Raw genomic sequence first — 24,045 nt, 5'->3', positions numbered from 1 at the left:
CGGAGAATCTAACTACCCCTAGGAGAAGAAAACAAAGACCTCTCTTGCCTCCAGAGAAAGGGACCCCAAAGCAAGATACAAGCCCCCCACAAATAATAACGGTGAGGTAAGAGGAAATGACAAACACAGAAATGAACCAGGTTCAGCAAAGAGAGGCCAGCTTACTAATAGCAGAATATAGCAAGATAACTTATCTGGTCAACAAAAACCCTATAAAAATCCACGCTGGAGATTCAAGAACCCCCGAACCGTCTAACGGTCCGGGGGGAGAACACCAGCCCCCTAGAGCTTCCAGCAAAGGTCAGGATACAGATTGGAACAAGCTGGACAAAAATACCAAACAAAACAAAAGCAAAAAGCAAGGAAGCAGACTTAGCTTGAAATACAGGAACCCGGATCATAGGACAAGAGCACAACAGATTAGCTCTGATTTCAACGATGCCAGGCATTGAACTGAAGGTCCAGGGAGCTTATATAGCAACGCCCCTGAACTAACGGCCCAGGTGAGGATATAGGAAAAGACAGAAGCTCCAGAGTCAAATCACTAATGACCACTAGAGGGAGCAAAAAGCAAAATCACAACAGTACCCCACAACCTTTGTGTCTGTTTCTTAAGTTCCCTCACAACTCGATTAAATGATGTTCTTCTAATCTTCCGTCCCTTCCTGATGTTACAGTTAGAACGGCACCCGTTTGTCGGATAGGCCTGGAGTTCTTCCGGGACCCTAGAGACGCCCCTCTCCCGCAATTGCCTCCCAAGACTTCATAGGTGATATGTGTTAGACAGCCCGCCTTAAACTGACTGTCCTGCCGCTGTTTAGAGTATTGCTTGAAGCTGAATGTTATAATACTCCCTCGGCGTTCCGGCCACCGGTAGTGCGCCTCAGTAGGGTGTTGCTCCGGTCTTACAGCACGACCCCTACTGGAATTCTCCTATTGCTTGATCTCGTTTCTCACTCAGCACAATCTATCTCGCTTCTAGTCCTTTCTTGGGTCCCGCCGCTTCCCGGAGCTGGCGCGGACCCGTTACGTTCTTTTCAATGCCAAGCCTCTGTCAGGATCCCACCCCTGACAGAGACCCTACTGTCTCTTCCTCCACAACACCCTCTGCCACTAGGTGTTGCTTCGTCCAATCCAGTCAGCTTTCTGATCTAACTTCCTGCCTGACCCCCAGTTTACCCACTATGGTGGGGAGTGGCCTAATGAATAGAACCCTTAGCTCCCCCCGGAGGCCCGGCTGTGAAATGTATTGGTGTCTGTGATACCTGGTCAGATGAACTCCTTCAGTGCCATCGGACGCACCATGGCTCCCCATAGTGGCGGAGCCACAGTACTGCAACGACCAGGACTCTGGGGCGCTGCATTTACATTTGCTTGTTAGACATATTTTGAGTCTGCAATAGTTGTAGCACCGTGCTATTTTACGGAAAAGTTAAAGTTCATAACTCTTGTAAATTGTCTGTTGCCATTGTATACCCCTGTTTGCATCTTCCTCATTCCCTTCATTCCTTGCCTTCCAATAAATCTACCCTTTGTTGTTTCCATCGCTTCACATGTATTGCTATGCGGCCGCCTGCTGCGCTCTGGAGTGCCGGTGCCAGAGCTTCTTTTTAACCTGCGAGACTCGACCGTATTTCGTTGTGTGTGATTCCTGCCTAACATAGGCTGCAATTCATCAACCAGCACAAAGATTGAAAATACACATGTCTGAAAAGGCGTAAAGGCTTTACTCACATGCCAGTATGTTTGGTCAGTATTTCATCAAAAATTGTAAGCCAAAACCAGGAGTGGAGTCCCCATACACCGCACCGATGTGGATCTTTTCATCAGGGTAGGTTCATATGACCGTTTTCTCTCCATCTGAAAAAAATCAGACATGTCTCCAATTTTTTTCTCAGACCACTCGGTCCAAGGAAAAAAATCGGGTACGTACACAGCCCCATATAATGGGTACAAGTGATATCCGTGAAAACCTCCGATAGCACTCATCCAGGATAATCGGTTGTATGTACAAGCCCTTATAGTTTTTCACCTCAAGAAGGTAAACTCTTGATATTATTTTTGTTGCAATATCAGCAAAATAAAGCAATATATGAGCATATACCCTTAAGGTGTTTGTATCTATAGAATGCCATTTATGGTCTTAGCCAGCATCAATCACAGCTCAGCTGTGCTACAATCTGCTTTGTTTTGCCTCAAAACTGATTATTGCAATCTCATGGAAAAAGACAAGCAGAACAGCTGAGCAGAGCTTGAGTCCAGCTAGCCCATGAATGAAATAATAACACAAGTGCAGTTGAATAAATGTGCAGAGCATAAGATTAAACAAGATCTTTTTATCTTGTTATATGCAGCTATAGAGCCACATTCGTGGTTTTACATTATTGATCTGATTTGCATCAAGCACAGCTCAGCTGAGCTGTGCTCTTCTCTTCTGTGCCTTCACAATAGAGTTTGTAATAAGCATTGCCTGTAAAGCCTTTTGAAGTTTTTTTTTTATTATTATTTATTAAAAGGAATATGTCACCTGGTTTTCCCAAATAACCTACGGCCACCACCTTTCAGTCCCATGTGACTGCATTCTAAAATGAAGCATATATGACTCCAATTCGCCCTGTATGGAAAAAATAACACCTTTTATTATACTCCCATACGGGGTGGTCTGGTCCGATGGTCTTGGTCCCATGCCTCCTTTCTTCTTGCGATGCTGTCCTCCTTCGCAATCCTGGGCAGACGTGCTTCTCTCTACCCTGCCAAGGGCAGAGAAAATTACTGTTCTGCGCATGCGCGGGAAAAGCTCCAAGAGCACCAAAGCACCAACGCATGCGCATTACAGTACTTTGCTTTGCCTTCGGCAGGGCAGAGAGAAGCACGCCTGTGAAGGAGCATGGAGGAGAACACTATTTGAATGACATAGGATGAGTCATCCACACGAAGTAGAGAAAGAGGATGCAAGAATTGAGGAGGCACAGGATGAACACCAGCGGTGCCCATCGGACCGGACCATCCTGTAAGCGAGTATAATAGATGTTATCTTTGCCTTACAGGGCTATATTAGAGCTGATGGTCTCCATGACTCCAGGCTGAAAGATGGCCATAGGGTCACCCAGGTATGAGGCCCCGTAAGCTCCTGCTCAGAGCAGAAGCGAAGATGCCTCCTCTCTATGTGCAATTGCCCAATCTAATGCTGTGCAATGCAAAAGCATTTCAGAGTATTAGATCAGGGCAGTGAAAGTTGATGTCCCATCCTGAGACAACATTTGAAAAAAAAAAAAAGTAGAAAAGTTTTTTAAAATATTTTGTAAAAGAAAAAGAAAAAAAAATCACAAAATAAAGAACAGAAAAAAAATTAATCCAATAAATTATATATTTATGTAAAAACAAAGTCAAATAAAGTAAACATATCACCGCGTCCAAAACAACCTGACCTAGTAAACTGTCTTGAGTGAGCACTATAAAAAAGGGCAAAAAACTATGGTTTCTCATCATACTGCTGATCAAAAACTGATAAAGCGATGCAAAAACATATTTTTCCTATAAAAAAGATTTTTCTGTTATAGCGACAAAACAAATATACAGTACCGACCAAAAGTTTGGACACACCTTCCCACTCAAAGATTTTTCTGTATTTTAATGACTAAGAAAATTGACTAATGACTAAGAAAATTGTACATTCACACTGAAGGAGTCAAATCTATGAATTAACACATGTGGAATTATATACTTAACAAAAAAGTGTGAAACAACTGAAAATATGTCTTATATTGTAGGTTCGTTAAAGTAGCCACCTTTTGCTTTGATGACTGCTTTGCACACTCTTGGCATTCTCTTGATGAGCTTCAAGAGGTAGTCAATGGAAATGGTCTTACAACAATCTTGAAGGAGTTCCCAGAGATGCTTAGCACTTGTTGGCCCTTTTGCCTTCACTCTGCAATCCAGCTCACCCCAAACCATCTCGATTGGGTTCAGGTCTGGTGACTGTGGAGGCCAGGTCATCTGGCGTAGCACCCCATCACTCTCCTTCTTGGTCAAGTAGCCCTTACACAGCCTGGAGGTGTGTTTGGGGTCATTGTCCTGTTGAAAAATAAATGATGGTCCAACTAAACGCAAACCGGATGGAATAGCATGCCGCTGCAAGATGCTGTGGTAGCCATGCTGGTTCAGTATGCCTTCAATTTTTAATAAATCCCCAACAGTGTCACCACAAAGCACCCCCACACCGTCACACCTCCTCCTACATGCTTCACGGTGGGAACCAGGCATGTACAGTCCATCCGTTCACCTTTTCTGCGTCGCACAAAGACACGGTGGTTGGAACCAAAGATCTCATCAGATCAAAGCACAAATTTCCACTGGTCTAATGTCCATTCCTTGAGTTCTTTAGCCCAAACAAGTCTCTTCTGCTTGTTACCTGTCCTTAGCAGTGGTTTCCTAGCAGCTATTTTACCATGAAGGCCTGCTGCACAAAGTCTCCTCTTAACAGTTGTTGTTGAGATGTGTCTGCTGCTAGAACTCTGTGTGGCATTGACCTGGTCTCTAATCTGAGCTGCTGTTAACCTGCGATTTCTGAGGCTGGTGACTCGGATAAACTTCTCCTCAGAAGCAGGGGTGACTCTTGGTCTTCCTTTCCTGGGACGGTCCTCATATGAGCCAGGTTCTTTGTAGCGCTTGATGGTTTTTGCAACTGCACTTTGGGACACTTTCAAAGTTTTCCCAGTTTTTGACTGATCTTAATTTCTTAAAGTAATGATGGCCACTCGTTTTTCTTTACTTAGCTGCTTTTTTCTTGCCATAATACAAATTCTAACAGTCTATTCAGTAGGACTATCAGCTGTGTATTCACCAGACTTCTGCTTAACACAACTGATGGTCCCAACACCATTTATAAGGCAAGAAATCCCACTTATTAACCCCTTCAAGTCGTGGCCCTTTTTCATTTTTGCGTTTTCGTTTTTCACTCCCCTCCTTCCCAGAGCCATAACTTTTTTATTTTTCCATCAATATTGCCATGTGAGGGCTTATTTTTTTGCGGGACGAGTTGTACTTTTGAACAACACCATTGGTTTTACCTTGTCTTTTACTAGAAAACGGGAAAAAAATTCCAAGTGCGGTAAAATTGCAAAAAAAGTGCAATCCCACACTTGTTTTTTGTTTGGCATTTTTGCTAGGTTCACTAAACACTAAATTGACCTGCCATTGTGATTCTCCAGGTCATTACGAGTTCATAGACACCTAATATGTCTAGGTTATTTTTTATCCAAGTGGTGAAAAAAAATTCAAAACTTTGCTTTAAAAAAAAAAAAAAAAAAAAAGTGCCATTTTCCAATACCCGAAGCGTCTCCATTTTTCGTGATCTGGGGTCGGGTGAGGGCTTATTTTTTGCGTGCCGAGCTGACGTTTTTAATAATATCACTTTTGTGCAGATACGTTCTTTTGATCGCCCGTTATTGCATTTTAATGCAATGTCGCAGCGACCAAAAAAAACGTAATTCTGGCGTTTTTAATTTTTTTCTCGCTACGCTGTTTAGCGATCAGGTTAATGCTTTTTTTTATTGATAGATCGGGCGATTCTGAACGCGGCGATACCAAATACGTGTAGGTTTGATTTTTTATTGTTTTATTTAGGATGGGGCAAAAGGGGGGTGATTTAAACTTTTATGTTTTTTACATTTTTTTCATATTTTTAAAAAACATTTTTTTTTTACCTGTGCCATGCTTCAATAGCCTCCATGGGAGGCTATAAGCTGGCACAACTCGATCGGCTCAGCTACATAGCAGCGATCATTAGATCGCTGCTATGTAGCTGAAATGCAGGTGTGCTGTGAGCGCCGACCACAGGGGGGCGCTCACAGCTACCGGCGATCAGTAACCATAGAGGTCTCAAGGACCTCTATGGTTACTGTCCTGACACATCGCCGACCCCCGATCATGTGACAGGGGTCGGCGATGACGTCATTTCTGACCGCCCGGCCGGATGCGGTAGTTAAATGCCGCTGTCTGCATTTGACAGCGGCATTTAGCAGGTTAATAGCGGCGTGTGAATAGCGATTTCACCCGCCGCTATTGCGCGCACATGTCAGCTGTACAAAACAGCTAACATGTCGCGACTTTGATGTGGGCTCAGCGCCGGAGCCCACATCAAAGGGGGATTCACGGCATGCGCAGTACATGTACGGCGCATGTCGTGAAAGGGTTAAACCTGACAGGACTACCTTTTGAAGCTCATCAAGAGAATGCCAAGAGTGTGCAAAGCAATCATCAATGTAAAAGGTGGCTACTTTGAAGAACCTAGAATATAAGACATATTTTGAGTTGTTTCACACTTTTTTGTTAAGTATATAATTCCACATGTGTTAATTCATAGTTTTGATGCCTGCAGTGTGAATGTACAATTTTCATAGTCATGAAAATACAGAAAAATCTTTGAATGAGAAGGTGTGTCCAAACATTTGGTCTGTACTGTATATATATAGATATAGATATATGTGATGAGCGAGTATACTCGTTGCTCAGGTTTTCTCCGAGCACGCTCGGGTGGTCTCCGAGTATTTATGACTGCTCGGAGATTTAGTTTTCATCTCAGCTGAATAATTTACAGCTACTAGCCAGCTTGATTACATGTGGGGGATCCCTAGCAACCAGGCAACCACCACATGTACTCAGGCTGGCTAGTAGCTGTAAATCATCCAGCTGAGATGAAAACTAAATCTCCGAGCAGTCATAAATACTCGGAGACCATCCGAGCATGCTAGGGAAAACCCGAGCAACGAGTATACTCGCTCATCACTAATAAATATAATATATATATATATATATATATATATATATATATATATATATATATATATATATATATATATATATATATATATATATATATATATATATATATATATATATATATATATATATATACGTGGTATTGCTCTAATCATACATACTTATACCACACAGTGATCAACATAAAGAAAAAAAAACTCCTACATTTCTGGTTTTATTTTGCCTCCCAAAAATCATAATATAAAGCGATGAAAAAAATGTCATGTGCCCGACAATGGTACCAATAAAAACGTTAACTTGTTCCACAAAAAAAAGAAAGAAGCCCTTAAATGACTCTCTGGGACAAAATATGAAAAGATTATAGCTCTCAAAACATTGTTTTGCAAAAACAAAAAAGTTGTTTAGTGTGTGACAGCAGCTGGAGCACCCCCAGACGCAGGGCCGCGGAGTACTCGGTACCGGGTCTCTCTCTCTTGGTTCTGGGGATGTCACGGTGGCCTGACCCGGTCCGTGGCCTGACCCGGTCCGTGGCCCTGCTAAGGGATGCCCAATTAAAGATGTAGGTGCAGGTGTAGGTCGCAGTAAATAACGAGGACACAGGGTTGCAGTCTCTTTACCTCTTTACTGAAGGCTTCGGCATCCACAATCCAGAGCACTGCTAACAGGGCTGGCTGAGACCGGCCGGTCCGAAGGCACATCCAGAGTTCCCTTTGCAGGTGGAAATCAGTGCCTACCTACTAGCGCCTGTGTGTTGTAGTACTTCCCTGCTGAGCACCACGGGATAGTCCTCACAACTGTTGTGTATGTTTCTGTTCTTTCTCTCCGTCCCCCAGATGATATGGATAGGACGCACCCGTATGACGGGGTAGGCCTGGAATTATTCTGGGACCCTAGAGTCGCCCCTCTCCCACAATTGCCTCCGTTGTCTGCTTAGGTGATTTAGGTGAGACAGCCAACCTAAAGTTAACTGTCCTGCCGTGGGTTTGAAGTAATGCGTAGAGCCTAATACTTCCACGGCGTTCCGGCCACCGGCTACACGACTCGGAAGAATGTTGCCGATCTCGGGGCACAACTCCTTCTGGTTCTCTCTCCTTTGTGCTGTGATCTCGTTTCTCACTTCTCCACAATAAACCTCGCTTCGTGTCCTTTCTTAAGATGCCGCTGCAATGAAGTGCAGGCGCGGCTCCGTAACGCTCTGTCCTTTTCGCTAGGCCACTGTCAGGATCCCACCCCTGACAGGGACCCCCCTGAATCTTCCCAAGCAACGCTCTTCTCTCACAAGAGGTTACCTGGGAAAAACCAGAGCGACATTACTGCAATGACCAGGACTCTGGGGCGCTGCACAGCCAAACATAAAAACTCTATATAAATCTGGTATTGCTGTAATCGCATCAACCTGAAGAATAAAGTTGCCTAATCACTTATACCGCACTGGGAACAGCATAAAAAATTAAACTAATTCTTCACCTACTGATTTTTTTAATTCTGCCTCCCAAAGACCGCAGTAAAGCTCGGCGTACATTTATCCTGCACTCTGCTTTGAGCGCTTACATCGGGGTTTCCATGTAATTCTCTGAAATACGTGATTCACACGGAATCTGTGGCGGAAGATTTCTTATAATGAGGCAGATGGAGGCACTGTGGGCGCCACAGGACCTGTGATCCGGCGGTGTCCGTCTTTTTATAATTGGATAAAAGTGCTGTCGGGCACAGTTTTTTGCACTTCTGAAAAGGAGACCACTGAACAGAGGCCAGACGGAGGCCAGAGTAACTCTGCTACCTCATTATAGTAAATGGATCCCTGGGGGTTTCATCTGTCATGTCACTCAGAGATTTAGATGGAAACCCCAAAGTAAGTGGTCAGCGTAGAACGCCGGACAACTGTGATCCAAAACATTATGTAAAATGTTCCCAATAAAAGCTTCAACTCAGTCCACAAAAATAGCAAGTCCCCAATCAGGTCTGTCATCTGTTAATGGAAATATAGGGTAATTCCACGTTACTGGTACTACAAAGGCTCTGGAAAAATGAAATGGCTTCTTGCCCCCAAAAGATTTCGGCTGAAGAAATATTTTTGTAGGAAAAATGTATTTTTTCATTTTCACAGCTCAACGTTATAAAATTCTGTGAAGCACCTGTGGATTCAAGGTGCTCACTACACATCTAGATAAGTTCCTTGGAGGGTCTAGTTTCTAGTTTCCACAACTTTTGGCCAAATCTTGTGCTAAGCATCTCATGTGTTTTTTCATAGATTTCACAAGCCAGTATGCTATTCACATTTCATGTATCGCACATTTCCTTGCTTTAGCACAGTAAAATTGAGTGCAGCTATTATCTATTTGCTACAAAACCCTAACTATGGCATGCAAAGGCTTCCACAACCTGTCTCCTCCATAAATCTGTGACCTCGTCTCCCGTTACTTACCTGCACGCAACCTCCGATCCTCACAAGATCTCCTTCTCTATTCCCCTCTTATCACCTCTTCCCAAAATCGCATGCAAGATTTCTCCCAGGCATTCCCTCTACTCTGGAACCCTCTACCACAACATATCAGACTCTGTTCAAGAAATGTTCAAATGGAAGCTGAAGACCTACCTCTTCCGACAAGCCTACAGTCATGGACAAAAATTTTGAGAATGAGACAAATATTAATTTTTCCAAAATCTACTGCTTCATTTTTGTAATGGCAATTTGCATATACTCCTGAATATCAGAGTGATCAGCTTAACAGCAATTACTGTACTTGCAAAGTCAATATTTGCCCAGAAAATGAACTTTAACCCCCAAAACACATTTCAACATCATTGCAGTCCTGCCTTAAAAGGAGCAGCTAACATCGTTTTAGTGATTAATCCATTAACACAGGTGTGGGTGTTGATGAGGACAGGGCTGGCGATCAATCAGTCATGATTAAGTAAGAATGACATCACTGGACACTTTAAAAGGAGGCTGGTGCTTCGTATCATTGTTTCTCTTCAGTTAACCATGGTAATCTCTAAAGAAACACGTGCAGCCATCATTGCACTGCACAAAAATGGCCTAACAGGGAAGAGTATCGCAGCTACAAAGATTGCATCTCAGTCAACAATCTATCGCATCATCAAGAACTTCAAGGAGAGAGCTTCCATTGTTGTCAAAAAGGCTCCAGGGCGCCCAAGAAAGACCAGCAAGCGCCAGGACCGTATCTTATAACTGTTTCAGCTGCGGGATCGGACTACCAGCAGTGCCGAGCTTGCTCAGGAATGGCAGCAGGCTGGTGTGAGTGCTTCTGCACGCACTGTGAGGCGGAGACTCTGACAAGGCCTGGTTTCAAGGAGGGCAGCAAAGAAGCCACTTCTCTCCAGAAAAAAACATCAGGGACCGACTGATATTCTGCAAAAGGTACAGGGAGTGGACTGCTGAGGACTGGGGCAAAGTCATTTCCTCTGATGAATCCCCTTTTCGATTGTTTGGGACATCTGGAAAACAGCTTATTCGGAGAAGAAGAGGTGAGCGCTACCACCAGTCTTGTCTCATGCCAACTGTAAAGCATCCTGAAACCATTCATGTGTGGGGTTGCTTCTCAACCAAGGGAATCGGCTCACTCACAGTCTTGCCTAAAAACACAGCCATGAATAAAGAATGGTACCAGAATGTCCTCCAAGAGCAACTTCTCCCAACTGTCCAAGAGCAGTTTGGAACCCCACAATGCCTTTTCCAGCATGATGGAGCACCTTGCCATAAAGCAAAGGTGATAACTAAATGGCTCAGGGAACAAAACATAGAGATTTGGGGTCCATGGCCTGGAAACTCCCCAGATGTTAATCACATTGAGAACTTGTGGTCAATCATCAAGAGACGGGTGGACAAACAAAAACCAACAAATTCTGGCAAAATGCAAGCATTGATTATGCAAGAATGGACTGCTATCAGTCAGGATTTGGTCCAGAAGTTGATTGAGAGCATGCCAGGGAGAATTGCAGAGGTCTTGAAGAAGAAGGGTCAACACTGCAAATATTGACTTGCTGCATTAACTCATTCTAACTGTCATTATAACCTATTGGTACTCATAATATGATTGCAATTAGATTTCTGTATGTGATATAAACATCAGACAAACACTAATAAAAACCAGAGGGCAGCCGATCATGTGAAAATATAATTTTGGTGTCATTCTCAAAACTTTTGGCCATGACTGTACAACCTGCAGTAACCACTGATCAATCAAACCACTACACGACCAGTTCTACACTCATCTACTGTATTCTCACCCATCTGTTGTAGACTGTGAGCCCTCGCGGGCAGGGTCCTCACTCCTCCTGTACCAGTCGTGACTTGTATTGTTTAAGATTATTGTACCTGTTTTTATTATGTATACCCCTCCTCACATGTAAAGCGCCATGGAATAAATGACACTATAATAACAATCAATAATAATAATTAGAGGGGTTATCCAAGTTTGTGATGAGTCTGCAGTCATTCTATTTGACTGCAGACTTCTGAATTCTCACAGTGGCGCACTGCATGCTGTCAGGATTCTCTCGTGCCTGCAATTTGCATACAAGCGGTCACATGACGACTAGACATAAGGAAAATGAATTGAGCGAAGATGGACACGTCTAGTTGGAATGTGACCAGATGTATACAAATCACATACTTGTGCTCACAGGACCATCCACTGTTACCAGGGGAGAATCCTAAAAGTGTGCAGAGAAAATTCAGGAGCCTGCAATAACATAGATTGACTACAGACTTTCATCTCCAACCTCAACAAGTCATTTACTTACAAAATTAAGCCCTGCAGCATGCCAATCCGAACAGCGTGCAATATACTCACTGTCAGAATTCAGCTTCCTGGTTCCATAATGAACATTATGAAAATGGAATCCCTGAAAAAAGCAGTCAACACATGGTCACTTCACTCATATGCGATTTTCAAGCTTACGGTCACATGACAACGAGCTTCTCTTCCTGCTTCTCTCAGTTTTTCACTGAACATTGAGAACATCTCGTCGGTACTTAAGTGCTCAAATCACATATGTGCTTGCGGACTGGGGGGCACCAAACTGAATTCTTTCCCCGGGTGCCGAAAAACCTAGATGCACCTCTGGTCAGTGGTGTCCTCTCTCCTGTATAGTATAAGCTCTTATGGTCAGCATGATCCTCTCTCTACTGTACTTCTGTCATCATTGGGCAGAAAAGTATTCATATCTACTGTAGAGTGTAAGCTCTTATGGTCAGTGGGGTCCTCTCTCTCCTGTAGAGTGTAAGCTCTTATGGTCAGTGGGGTCCTCTCTCTGCTGTAGAGTGTAAGCTCTTATGGTCAGTGGGGTCCTCTCTCTCCTGTAGAGTATAAGCTCTTATTGTCAGCAGGGTCCTCTCTATCCTGTAGAGTGTAAGCTCTTATGGTCAGTGGGGTCCTCTCTCTGCTGTAGAGTGTAAGCTCTTATGGTCAGTGGGGTCCTCTCTCTGCTGTAGAGTGTAAGCTCTTATGGTCAGTGGGGTCCTCTCTCTCCTGTAGAGTGTAAGCTCTTATGGTCAGTGGGGTCCTCTCTCTCCTGTAGAGTGTAAGCTCTTATGGTCAGTGGGTCCTCTCTCTGCTGTAGAGTGTAAGCTCTTATGGTCAGTGGGGTCCGCTCTCTCCTGTAGAGTGTAAGCTCTTATGGTCAGTGGGGTCCTCTCTCCTGTAGAGTGTAAGCTCTTGTGGTCAGTGGGGTCCTCTCTCTCCTGTAGAGTGTAAGCTCTTATGGTCAGTGGGGTCCTCTCTCTGCTGTAGAGTGTAAGCTCTTATGGTCAGTGGGGTCCGCTCTCTCCTGTAGAGTGTAAGCTCTTATGGTCAGTGGGGTCCTCTCTCCTGTAGAGTGTAAGCTCTTGTGGTCAGCAGGATCCTTTCCCTTCTTTTTTAAATTCTTATTTTGCATCTGTGTTCTCTAAGAAAGCAATTGTAACATCAACTGATCCTCACGGTGCCATGGAAGAAATAAAAGAATCCACACTATCTATAAAACAGAGAGATGGTGAGGGAACACTTAGGGTACCGTCACACAGTGCCATTTTCATCGCTACGACGGCACGATTCGTGACGTTCTAGCGATATCGTTACGATATCGTTGTGTCTGACACGCTACTGCGATCAGACATCACGCTGAGAATCGTACGTCGTAGCAGATCGTTTGGAACTTTCTTTCGTCGCTTGATCACCCGCTGACATCGCTGGATCGTTGTGTGTGACAGCGATCCAGCGATGTGTTCGCTTGTAACCAGGGTAAACATCGGGTAACTAAGCGCAGGGCCGCGCTTAGTAACCCGATGTTTACCCTGGTTACCAGCGTAAACGTAAAAAAAACAAACAGTACATACTCACATTCCGGTGTCTGTCCTCCGGCGTCTCAGCTTCTCTGCACTGTGAGCGCCTGCCGGCCGGAAAGCGAGTACAGCGGTGACGTCACCGCTGTGCTTTCCGGCTATGGTGCTTACACAGTGCAGAGAAGCAGAACGCCGGGGGACAGACACCGGAATGTGAGTATGTACTGTTTGTTTTTTTTACGTTTACGCTGGTAACCAGGGTAAACATCGGGTTACTAAGCGCGGCACTGCTCTTAGTAACCCGATGTTTACCCTGGTTACCCGGGGACTTCGGCATCGCTCCAGCGCCGTGATTGCAAAGTGTGACCGCAGTCTACGACGCTGGAGCGATAATCATACGACGCTGCGACGTCACGAATCGTGCCGTTGTAGCGATGAAAATGGCACTGTGTGACGGTACCCTTACCGTAGCTAATTTACATTAATTTAAATCTGCTGTTCCAGATGAATTACATCCTAGGGTACTGAAAGATTTAGAGGAAATTGCAGAACCACTAGCCAGAATCTTTGAAAATCCTGGAGAACAGGAGAATTCCAGAAGATTGCACAAGGGCAAATGGGCAAGTGACTAACAGAATGGTATTTAACAGGGAGAAATGCAAGATTCTACATCTGGGCAAGAAAAACGAAAATTACATCTACAGAATGGGAGAAATTCAGTTAAGCAATAGTACGTGTGAAAAAGACTTGGGTAGGTGCACACAAGCGCAGCGTCCAGATGTTGCAGCATAGTGCATGGGATTTCATTACCCATCCAGTCCAGAATTTAGTATAAACTTATTGCCCTCACCCACAAAGCACTCCATTGTTCAGCACCACCCTACATCTCCCTGGTCTCAGCCTACCACCCTACCAGTGCTCTCAGTTCTGATAATGACCTGAGGTTAACCTCCTCAATAATCAGAACCTCCCACTCCCGCCACCAAGACTTTTCACGTGCTGCAGCAATTTTTTTGAGTGCACTACCCAGGATAATTCAATTAATCCCCAATCCCCACAGTTTTAAGCATGCCCTAAAAATGCATTTCTTCAGACTGGCCTGCCGCCCAAATGCATTAACCTAACCATCCCTGTGTGGCCCATTCAAAATTTTTATCAGAAACAGGTTCCTCGTATCATGTTCTCACACGCTTTACGCATTTAATAGCCTTCTGGGTCTGTTCTGTGTGGAGCATTATATGGGGCCCGTCATATACTGTGTGGAGCATTATATGGGGCCCGTCATATACTGTATGGAGCATTATATGGGGCCCGTCATAAACTGTTTGGAGCATTATATGGGGCCCATCATATACTGTATGGAGCATTATATGGGGCCCGTCATAAACTGTATGGAGCATTATATGGGGCCCATCATATACTGTATGGAGCATGAAATGGGGGCCATCATATACTGTATGGAGCATTATATGGGGCCCGTCATATACTGTATGGAGCATTATATAGGGCCCGTCATAAACTGTATGGAGCATTATTGTTATGACCTGGTGGTTAAGGAGCAACTTCACATAAGGCAAATATAACATAGAAAAGTTTTATTAACAACATAACAATACAGACAAACAAAGTCTGGGTAAACTCCTGAGACACAGGAACACGGAGGGCTATCCAGACAGACACTCCAAAAGCATTAATACAAGATACAGATAATAGTACATCCACGTAATTTAGTCATTGTGCAGATGGTCATATGCAAGTACACAGCCATAAATTGTAAAAGACTTAAATAAGAGATAATATAGACAATAGACAATGTATACAAGCAAGTAATAGTATAGTTACTAGTGTTGAGCGATACCGTCCGATACTTGAAAGTATCGGTATCGGAAAGTATCGGCCGATACCGGCAAAGTATCGGATCTAATCCGATACCGATACCCGATACCAATACAAGTCAATGGGACTCAAGTATCGGACGGTATCCCTGATGGTTCCCAGGGTCTGAAGGAGAGGAAACTCTCCTTCAGGCCCTGGGATCCATATTAATGTGTAAAATAAAGAATTAAAATAAAAAATATTGCTATACTCACCTCTCCGACGCAGCCTGGACCTTACCGAGGGAACCGGGAGCCTTCTTTGCTTAAAATGCGCGCGTTTCCTGCCTCCCGTGACGTCACGGCTTGTGATTGGTCGCGTGCCGCCCATGTGGCCGCGACGCGACCAATCAGAGCAAGCCGTGACGTAATTTCAGGTCCTGAATGCAGAAAAAGGCATTCAGGACCTGAAATTACGTCACGGCTTGCTGTGATTGGTCGCGTCGCGGTCACATGGGCGGCACGCAACCAATCACAAGCCGTGACGTAATTTTAAAATGCGCGCGTTTCCTGCCTCCCGTGACGTCACGGCTTGTGATTGGTCGCGTCGCCCATGTGACCGCGACGCGACCAATCACAAGCCGTAACGTAATTTTAAAATCCTGAATGCCTAGAATTAGGCATTCAGGACCTGAAAATTACGTCACGGCTTGCTGTGATTGGTCGCGTCGCGGCCACATGGGCGGCACGTGACCAATCACAAGCCGTGACGTCACGGGAGGCAGGAAACGCGCGCATTTTAAGCAAAGAACGCTGCCGGTTCCCTCGGTGAGGTCCAGGCTGCGTCGGAGAGGTGAGTATAGCAATATTTTTTATTTTAATTCTTTATTTTACACATTAATGTTGTTTCGATACCGATACCCGATACCACAAAAGTATCGGATCTCGGTATTGGAATTCCGATACCCGCAAGTATCGGCCGATACCCGATACTTGCGGTATCGGAATGCTCAACACTAATAGTTACCAGGAGGAGCGCTGTTAGGAAGCCCACCAACACCCGACGACACCAACACAGATGTAAGTGCGGAGACAGCTTAAAAACCAGGAGTACAAGATGGAACGCAAGAGCCATTAGAGCAGATAGAAAATACAATCTACACAGGTAACGCAGGAAACTATGGCTGCAAAAACAAAAAACAACAAATGTGCAAGTGAAAATAAGTGCGCAGTGGACCGAAAACGAACCGAGAACAAACAGCACATTACACAATACAAAGATGACAATGATAAAAGGAGACAAGATATAAATACATTATGCATAAGAATTATATATATAAAAAAAGCACCCCTAATACCCCATTCCTGCGTTACCTGTGTAGATTGTATTTTCTATCTACGCTAATGGCTCTTGCGTTCCATCTTGTACTCCTGGTTTTTAAGCTGTCTCCGCACTTACATCTGCGGTTGCTGTAACCATGGTACCAGCACGCACCGGATGTGATGCCTGCGGATGTTTTTCTATCTATGCCGTTTGTGTGCGACGGCTCTGCAGGGCTGGTTATGGTTGCCTTGACTACAACCAGTGACGCACCGGATGTGACGGTGGCCATTGGCGGCAATTGCGGCTATTACTCCATTGCTATAGTTGGCGCGCGTGTCTGTCGGGACTTCCTGTGGCAGCGTGCGTTCCGGTCTTGTATGTGAGTGTTGTTTGTTGCTTCATATTAGAGTCCTTTATGCGCTGTTGCGCATGTGCATACAGCTGTTTGACATTATTAGTTTTTAGGTTGGCATCTTTCTATTGGGTCCTCTTCTATATAAATACCATCAATGGCCAGAGCCTAACCACCCCCCAGACGAAGCATTTCAGTGCGAAACGCACGTCGGGTGTTGGTGGGCTTCCTAACAGCGCTCCTCCTGGTAACTATACTATTACTTGCTTGTATACATTGTCTATATTATCTCTTATTTAAGTCTTTTACAATTTATGGCTGTGTACTTGCATATGACCATCTGCACAATGACTAAATTACATGGATGTACTATTATCTGTATCTTGTATTAATGCTTTTGGAGTGTCTGTCTGGATAGCCCTCTGTGTTCCTGTGTCTCAGGAGTTTACCCAGACTTTGTTTGTCTGTATTGTTATGTTGTTAATAAAACTTTTCTATGTTATATTTGCCTTATGTGAAGTTGCTCCTTGGTGCTGTATTAATTTCACTTCACGGCCATATTAAGTGGATATCATTAGGCGTTGCTGGTGGTTAAGGAGCAACACTGATATGACCTGGTGGTTAAAGAGCAACATGAGATGAGCTCTGAGGAGGAGGTATCTTTACTGACCGCAGTTCCTAATCCTAACACCAACACTAGTAATAGCCGTGGGATGTTCCTGTCACTCCCTAGACACCTCGTCACAGCCTAAGAACTAACTACCCCTAAAGATGGAAATAGAAAGCTATCTTGCCTCAGAGAAAACCCCAAAAGGAAAGATAGCCCCCCACAAATATAGACTGCGAGTAGAGAGGGAAATGACATACACAGAAATGAAATCAGATTTTAGCAAAGGAGGCCAATACTAATCTAGATAGACAGAATAGAAAAGGATACTGTGCGGTCAGTATTAAAAACTAAAAATCAACGCAGAGTTTACAAAAATGATCTCCACACCGACTCACGGTGTGGAGGGGCAAATCTGCTTCCCCAGAGCTTCCAGCTAGCCTGAAAATATCTTAATGACAAGCTGGACAAAAAGAAACATAACATGAGCTGAGCAATAAAGTCCACAGCAAATGGACAACCAAAGAACTAGCAAGAACTTATCTTTTGCTGAAATGGACAGGCCATATGAGAAATCCAAGGAGAGATCTGAATCCAACCCAGAACATTGACAGCTGGCATGAACTAAAGACCAGAGCCAGGTTAAATAGCAAGGCAGGAGAGACGATAAGTGAAAGCAGCTGCTACAGCCAAACTCAAGGAGCAGCAGAGAGAGCCCAAGGGCAGAACTCACAAAAGTACCATTCACAACCACAGGAGGGAGCCCAAGAACGGAATTCACAACACATTATATGGGGCCCATCATATACTGTATGGAGCATTATATGGGGCCCGTCATAAACTGTATGGAGCATTATATGGGCCCCGTCATATACTGTATGGAGCATTATATGGGGCCCGTCATATACTGTGTGGAGCATTATATGGGGGGCATCATATACTGTGTGGAGCATTATATGGGGCCCATTCTGTATGGAGCATTATATGGGGCCCGTCATATACTGTATGGAGCATTATATGGGGCCCATCATATACTGTATGGAGCATGAAATGGGGGCCATCATATACTGTATGGAGCATGAAATGGGGGCCATCATATACTGTATGGAGCATTATATGGGGCCCGTCATATACTGTATGGAGCATTATATGGGGCCCGTCATATACTGTATGGAGCATGAAATGGGGGCCATCATATACTGTATGGAGCATGAAATGGGGCCCGTCATATACTGTATGGAGCATGAAATGGGGCCCATCATATACTGTATGGAACATTATATGGGGCCCATCATATACTGTATGGAGCATTATATGGGGCCCGTCATATACTGTATGGAGCATGAAATGGGGCCCATCATATACTGTATGGAGCATTATATGGGGCCCATCATATACTGTATGGAGCATTATATGGGGCCCGTCATATACTGTATGGAGCATGAAATGGGGCCCATCATATACTGTATGGAGCATTATATGGGGCCCATCATATACTGTATGGAGCATTATATGGGGCCCGTCATATACTGTATGGAGCATTATATGGGGCCCGTCATATACTGTATGGAGCATTATATGGGGCCCATCATATACTGTATGGAGCATTATATGGGGCCCATCATATACTGTATGGAGCATTATATGGGGCCGTCATATACTGTATGGAGCATTATATTGGACACATTCTATATAGAGTATTATTCACACAAATTTATTTGCCGTAAATTGAATTTGTGAAATAAGTTTGGCAAAGTTTTCAAATTCAGATTTCAGAACAGCCGCTCATCGCCCGTTACCACATAAGTTTGGCATTGCCTTAACTGTACCAACCCGGTAACTTTTATTTCATAATGAACATTACGAAAAACGGAAACCCTACTAATAATAATAGCAGGATTGTGGGATTTTGTTCCCCAGTTCACCTCTTGTAGATTTTTTATCCCATTTTTCGTACATCACATAGCAAAAGGAACTGTGTCATTCAACATTTCTGATCCCACAAAAAAGGCAGTAAATGGAAAAAGTAAAAGTAAACAAGTAATAGAAAAAGGGAGGACAAAATAATAATAAAAATAAGAGTTTAAATCACTTGGATAAATGTGTACTATAAACTGTGCTGATTTCTTATGGCCGTATCTATAAGACCAGACCCAAACAATGCGGTCTAATGACGACTATGGCCCGGTCTATGGACTCCGCTGTGTCACAGCAGATATGACGGAATTGTCACCTTTGGGGACTTTTATTTTTATTTTTCAGTGCATATAATTGGGGCTCAAATCATCTTTTGCAACTGGATTTAGTTAGAAATGTCTCCGCCTGTTTGCCTCTGTGTTGCTCATTTCAGCTGCACAAGAGTTAACTGAGAACCTATCAGTGAGCTGCTTGGTGAAACATTTGTCTATGTCTTTTCTGACCTCTACTCCGCTAATTTAGAACCACAGACCACATCAAAGTGCTTGTAAAAACCTGAGCCACGTGGAGCTACAAGAAAAAAAGAGTAAATGTAAAAAAAAAGTGGACAATTCCTTTAACTCTTTCCTTCCCATTGCACTCCACTTACAATGCATTTCTCCAGCCCTGGCTTTGCACAGCGGCGGACTCGTCACTTCCCAGCCCTGACCGGAGCGCTCCGACGTCTGCAGGAAGGAGAACAGTTCCGCTATGAGAGGAGACACCTGCTGCCGCCGCACTTGGATCCCGTGGGGTGTGGCTAATAAAGGCCACGCCCTTTTAAAGCAAGCCACGCCTTTTCTTAGTAGATACTTGCTGCCCGAGCAGACACGCCCCTTCTCACCTGATTGGCTGAGGCGGGCGTGGTCACCGTGTGGGCAGTGACTTCACGGCGGCTCCTGCAGTGTGAATGAATCAAACTGGCCGGGGAGTAAGCGGCACTCGGGCTGGAGCTGCTGCAGCGTCACTGAGCCCGGAGAGCAGCCCGGGACAGCAGCTCCGGGAGCAGCCAGGCCGCCGGCCACCTGTCAGCTGCCCCCATGCCCGCCTCCGCCGCCCCGCTGCCCGCAGCCGCTGCCTCCTGACAGCGCAGCCTCCTGACAGCGCAGCCTCCTGACAGCGCAGCCTCCTTCCTCCTCGTCCCCTTATATATTCCGCTATTAGCATCAGTCCCGTTTTATTTCCTCTGATATTTCTACAGCGACGTCTCCATAAAATGATGCAGAGCTCCGCCGCGCTGGCCACAGATGCAGCTGTCAAGGGGCTTCCAGACCTTCTCGGGCTGCCAATGCAACGTAAGGCGTTTTATTCCTCATCCATTGATTTAATAATAAAGAATTCTGGCAGAATGGAGGCTGGGATGCTGCAGGGAGTGGGATGCTGCAGGGAGTGGGGTGCTGCAGGGAGTGGGGTGCTGCAGGGAGTGGGGTGCTGCAGGGAGTGGGGTGCTGCAGGGAGTGGGGTGCTGCAGGGAGTGGGGTGCTGCAGGGAGTGACAGGGCTGCAGAGACCGTGCACCCCACCGGCCTCCTCCATAGGCCAGAAGGGGTCAGGGGTGCTGGAGGGCAGGAGCTCGCCCCCTGCATGGTAATGGTGCTGGGGGGCTTCCTCCAGTCCCAACCAACCCCAATATCACCCCCTCCTTCTCCTATAGAAAAAATACCAAAAAGTTTATTGCAAACTTTCCTGGTGACCATCACCTCTCACCTGCAGCATCTCCCCCTGCAGCTATGAAAATGGTTATTAGTGAGAGAAAGCTCTGATTCCTAAATAGGTTATTAATATTATTATTATTAATAATAATAATAATGATGATGAGGAAATAGAACTTTCTGTGTATCTGATGACGGTTACTGCCTGTATAACCTACATTGGCTAGAGATAATGAAATGTATAACAATGTGTAGAGTATTGGATATTACTGATGGAATTCAGTGTAATATACTTATATATACATGCTCATATATTATACATTTATATACACACACTCATGTATTTATATATTTCTATATATACACACACATATATCTATATTTATACACACATATATATATATACAGTCACACATATATATGTACACAATCACTCATATATATATATATATATATATATACACAGACTCATATATGAACATGCTCATATATTATATATTTATATACACACTCATGTATTTATATATTTCTATATATACACATATATCTATATTTATACACACACGTATATATGTATATATATATATATACAAACACACATAAATATATATATATATATACATGCACATACACATATATATGTATATACACACGTATATATACATTCACACATATATATGTACACAATCACTCATATATATACATACACACATATATAAGTAAACACATACACACACACACACACACATATATACATATACACAGACTTATGTGTATATATTTATATAATAGACGCTTTTTTTCTAGCATTTGTAGAACAGGAATACATATAATAGATTGGAAGTTTCTATCAAACCCACAGAAAATAGGCTGTTACTGATAAAATGGAAGCTTCTATATTAACTACCGAATATGGCAGAATACCAATGAAATGGCAGTTACTAGATAATCTATAGCATACAGGATACTGCTGATTATATGAAACTTTCTGTATAGCCCATAGAATATAGGATATTATTGATGAATATAACATTGCATAATATTAGTGAAATGGAAGTTTCTATATGGACCATATATATTTTTGGAAATCACTTATGAAAATTAACTTTTTTTTATAACGCAGATAATAAAGCCCAGTACTAATAGGGTGAAAGTTTACATAATAATCTATATAATATATAAATGTTGGAATTGAAGTATCTATGTATTAATGAAGATTTTACTGATCATATGGAACCCATAGAATATAGGGTGTTCCTGATCATATGGAACCCATAGAATATAGGGTGTTACTGATCATATGGAACCCATAGAATACAGGGTGTTCCTGATCATATGGAACCCATAGAATATAGGGTGTTACTAATCATATGGAACCCATAGAATATAGGGTGTTACTGATCATATGGAACCCATAAAATATAGGGTGTTACTGATCATATAGAACCCATAGAATATAGGGTGTTACTGATCATATGGAGCCCATAGAATACAGGGTGTTACTAATCATATGGAACCCATAGAATATAGGGTGTTACTGATCATATGGAACCATAGAATATAGGGTGTTACTGATCATATGGAATCCATAGAATATAGGGTGTTACTGATCATATGGAACCCATAGAATATAGGGTGTTACTGATCATATGGAACCCATAGAATATAGGGTGTTACTGATCATATGGAACCCATAGAATATAGGGTGTTACTGATCATATGGAACCATAGAATATAGGGTGTTACTAATCATATGGAATCCATAGAATATAGGGTGTTACTGATCATATGGAACCCATAAAATATAGGGTGTTACTGATCATATGGAACCCATAGAATATAGGGTGTTACTGATCATATGGAACCCATAGAATATAGGGTGTTACTGATCATATGGAGCCCATAAAATATAGGGTGTTACTGATCATATGGAACCCATAGAATATAGGGTGTTGCTGATCATATGGAACCCATAGAATATAGGGTGTTACTGATCATATGGAACCCATAGAATATAGGGTGTTACTGATCATATGGAGCCCATAAAATATAGGGTGTTACTGATCATATGGAACCCATAGAATATAGGGTGTTACTGATCATATGGAGCCCATAGAATATAGGGTGTTTCTGATCATGTGGAACCCATAGAATATAGGGTGTTACTGATCATATAAAACCCATAGAATATAGGGTGTTACTGATCATATGGAACCCATAGAATATAGGGTGTTACTGATCATATGGAACCATAGAATATAGGGTGTTACTGATCATATGGAATCCATAGGATATAGGGTGTTACTGATCATATGGAACCCATAGAATATAGGGTGTTACTGATCATATGGAACCCATAGAATATAGGGTGTTACTGATCATATGGAACCCATAGAATATTGGGTGTTACTGATCATTTGGAACCCATAGAATATAGGGTGTTACTGATCATATGGACCCATAGAATATAGGGTGTTACTGATCATATGGACCCATAGAATATAGGGTGTTACTGAAGATCATATGGAACCATAGAATATAGGGTGTTACTGATCATATGGAACCATAGAATAGTGGGTGTTACTGATCATTTGGAACCCATAGAATATTAGTTGCTACTGATGAGCTGGAAGCATATATAACAGATCATGTAGCATTGCCATTAGTAAACGTTCTACATGACCTATAGATGCAGATCTCATCATCACTAACAGACGGATGCTCCTATATAACTCATTTATTATAAAATGTTAATAATTGAATGGAAGTTTCTATACATCTCATAGACACTAGAGGTTGTTACTGATGAGATGGAGGTTCCCACACAGTACATATAGGGTAACGTTGATAACCATTCAGCTGGTGCTGGAGAATGGTCCTGCCTGGGATATATTAGTAGTGACAGTGGGCATCGGATTTATGGAGTAAGGTCAGGGATTGAGTGGTCTCCACAGGGTCCTCTGGAGAGGGTTAAGGAGAGGTGTTGACAATTATGTCTATTGTCCTTCGGAGCAGAACAAGTTGGTGTAATTGAATTGTGCCTGTTTGTAGCCTCACAGTAACTGGAGTAATAGGAGCATCATTTAGGGATGAGGATGTTTTATGGAGCAATCTAGAGAATTACATCCCAATGCTGGAGAGGTCTGGGGTTTTATCACTTCTAGTCTCTCACTACCTGTAACAGTAATGGAAGGAAGTTAATATTACCTTTTTTACTTGCAGAATTACAGCTCTCATTATCCTTCACATGAGCACTGAGATCTGCTGTATTTATG

General features: G+C 43.3%; 1 protein-coding gene across 1 annotated transcript in view; it reads left to right on the top strand.

Moving 5' to 3' along the window:
- The first annotated feature begins 20,050 nt into the window (after positions 1 to 20,050).
- LHX4 (LIM homeobox 4) overlaps positions 20,051 to 24,045 on the top strand; it is a 66,420-nt gene continuing 62,425 nt past the window's right edge. The window contains exon 1 of the mRNA XM_077278203.1: positions 20,051 to 20,414. Coding sequence (XP_077134318.1) covers positions 20,336 to 20,414 — 79 coding nt within the window. The 5' untranslated portion in view covers positions 20,051 to 20,335. The remainder of the gene's footprint in view (positions 20,415 to 24,045) is intronic.

The sequence above is a fragment of the Ranitomeya variabilis genome, chromosome 8 (genome assembly GCF_051348905.1).
Source record: "Ranitomeya variabilis isolate aRanVar5 chromosome 8, aRanVar5.hap1, whole genome shotgun sequence".
Lineage (NCBI taxonomy): Eukaryota > Metazoa > Chordata > Amphibia > Anura > Dendrobatidae > Ranitomeya > Ranitomeya variabilis.
The sequence above is the reverse complement of the archived record's forward strand: the minus strand, read 5'-3'. Positions and strand labels throughout refer to the sequence as shown.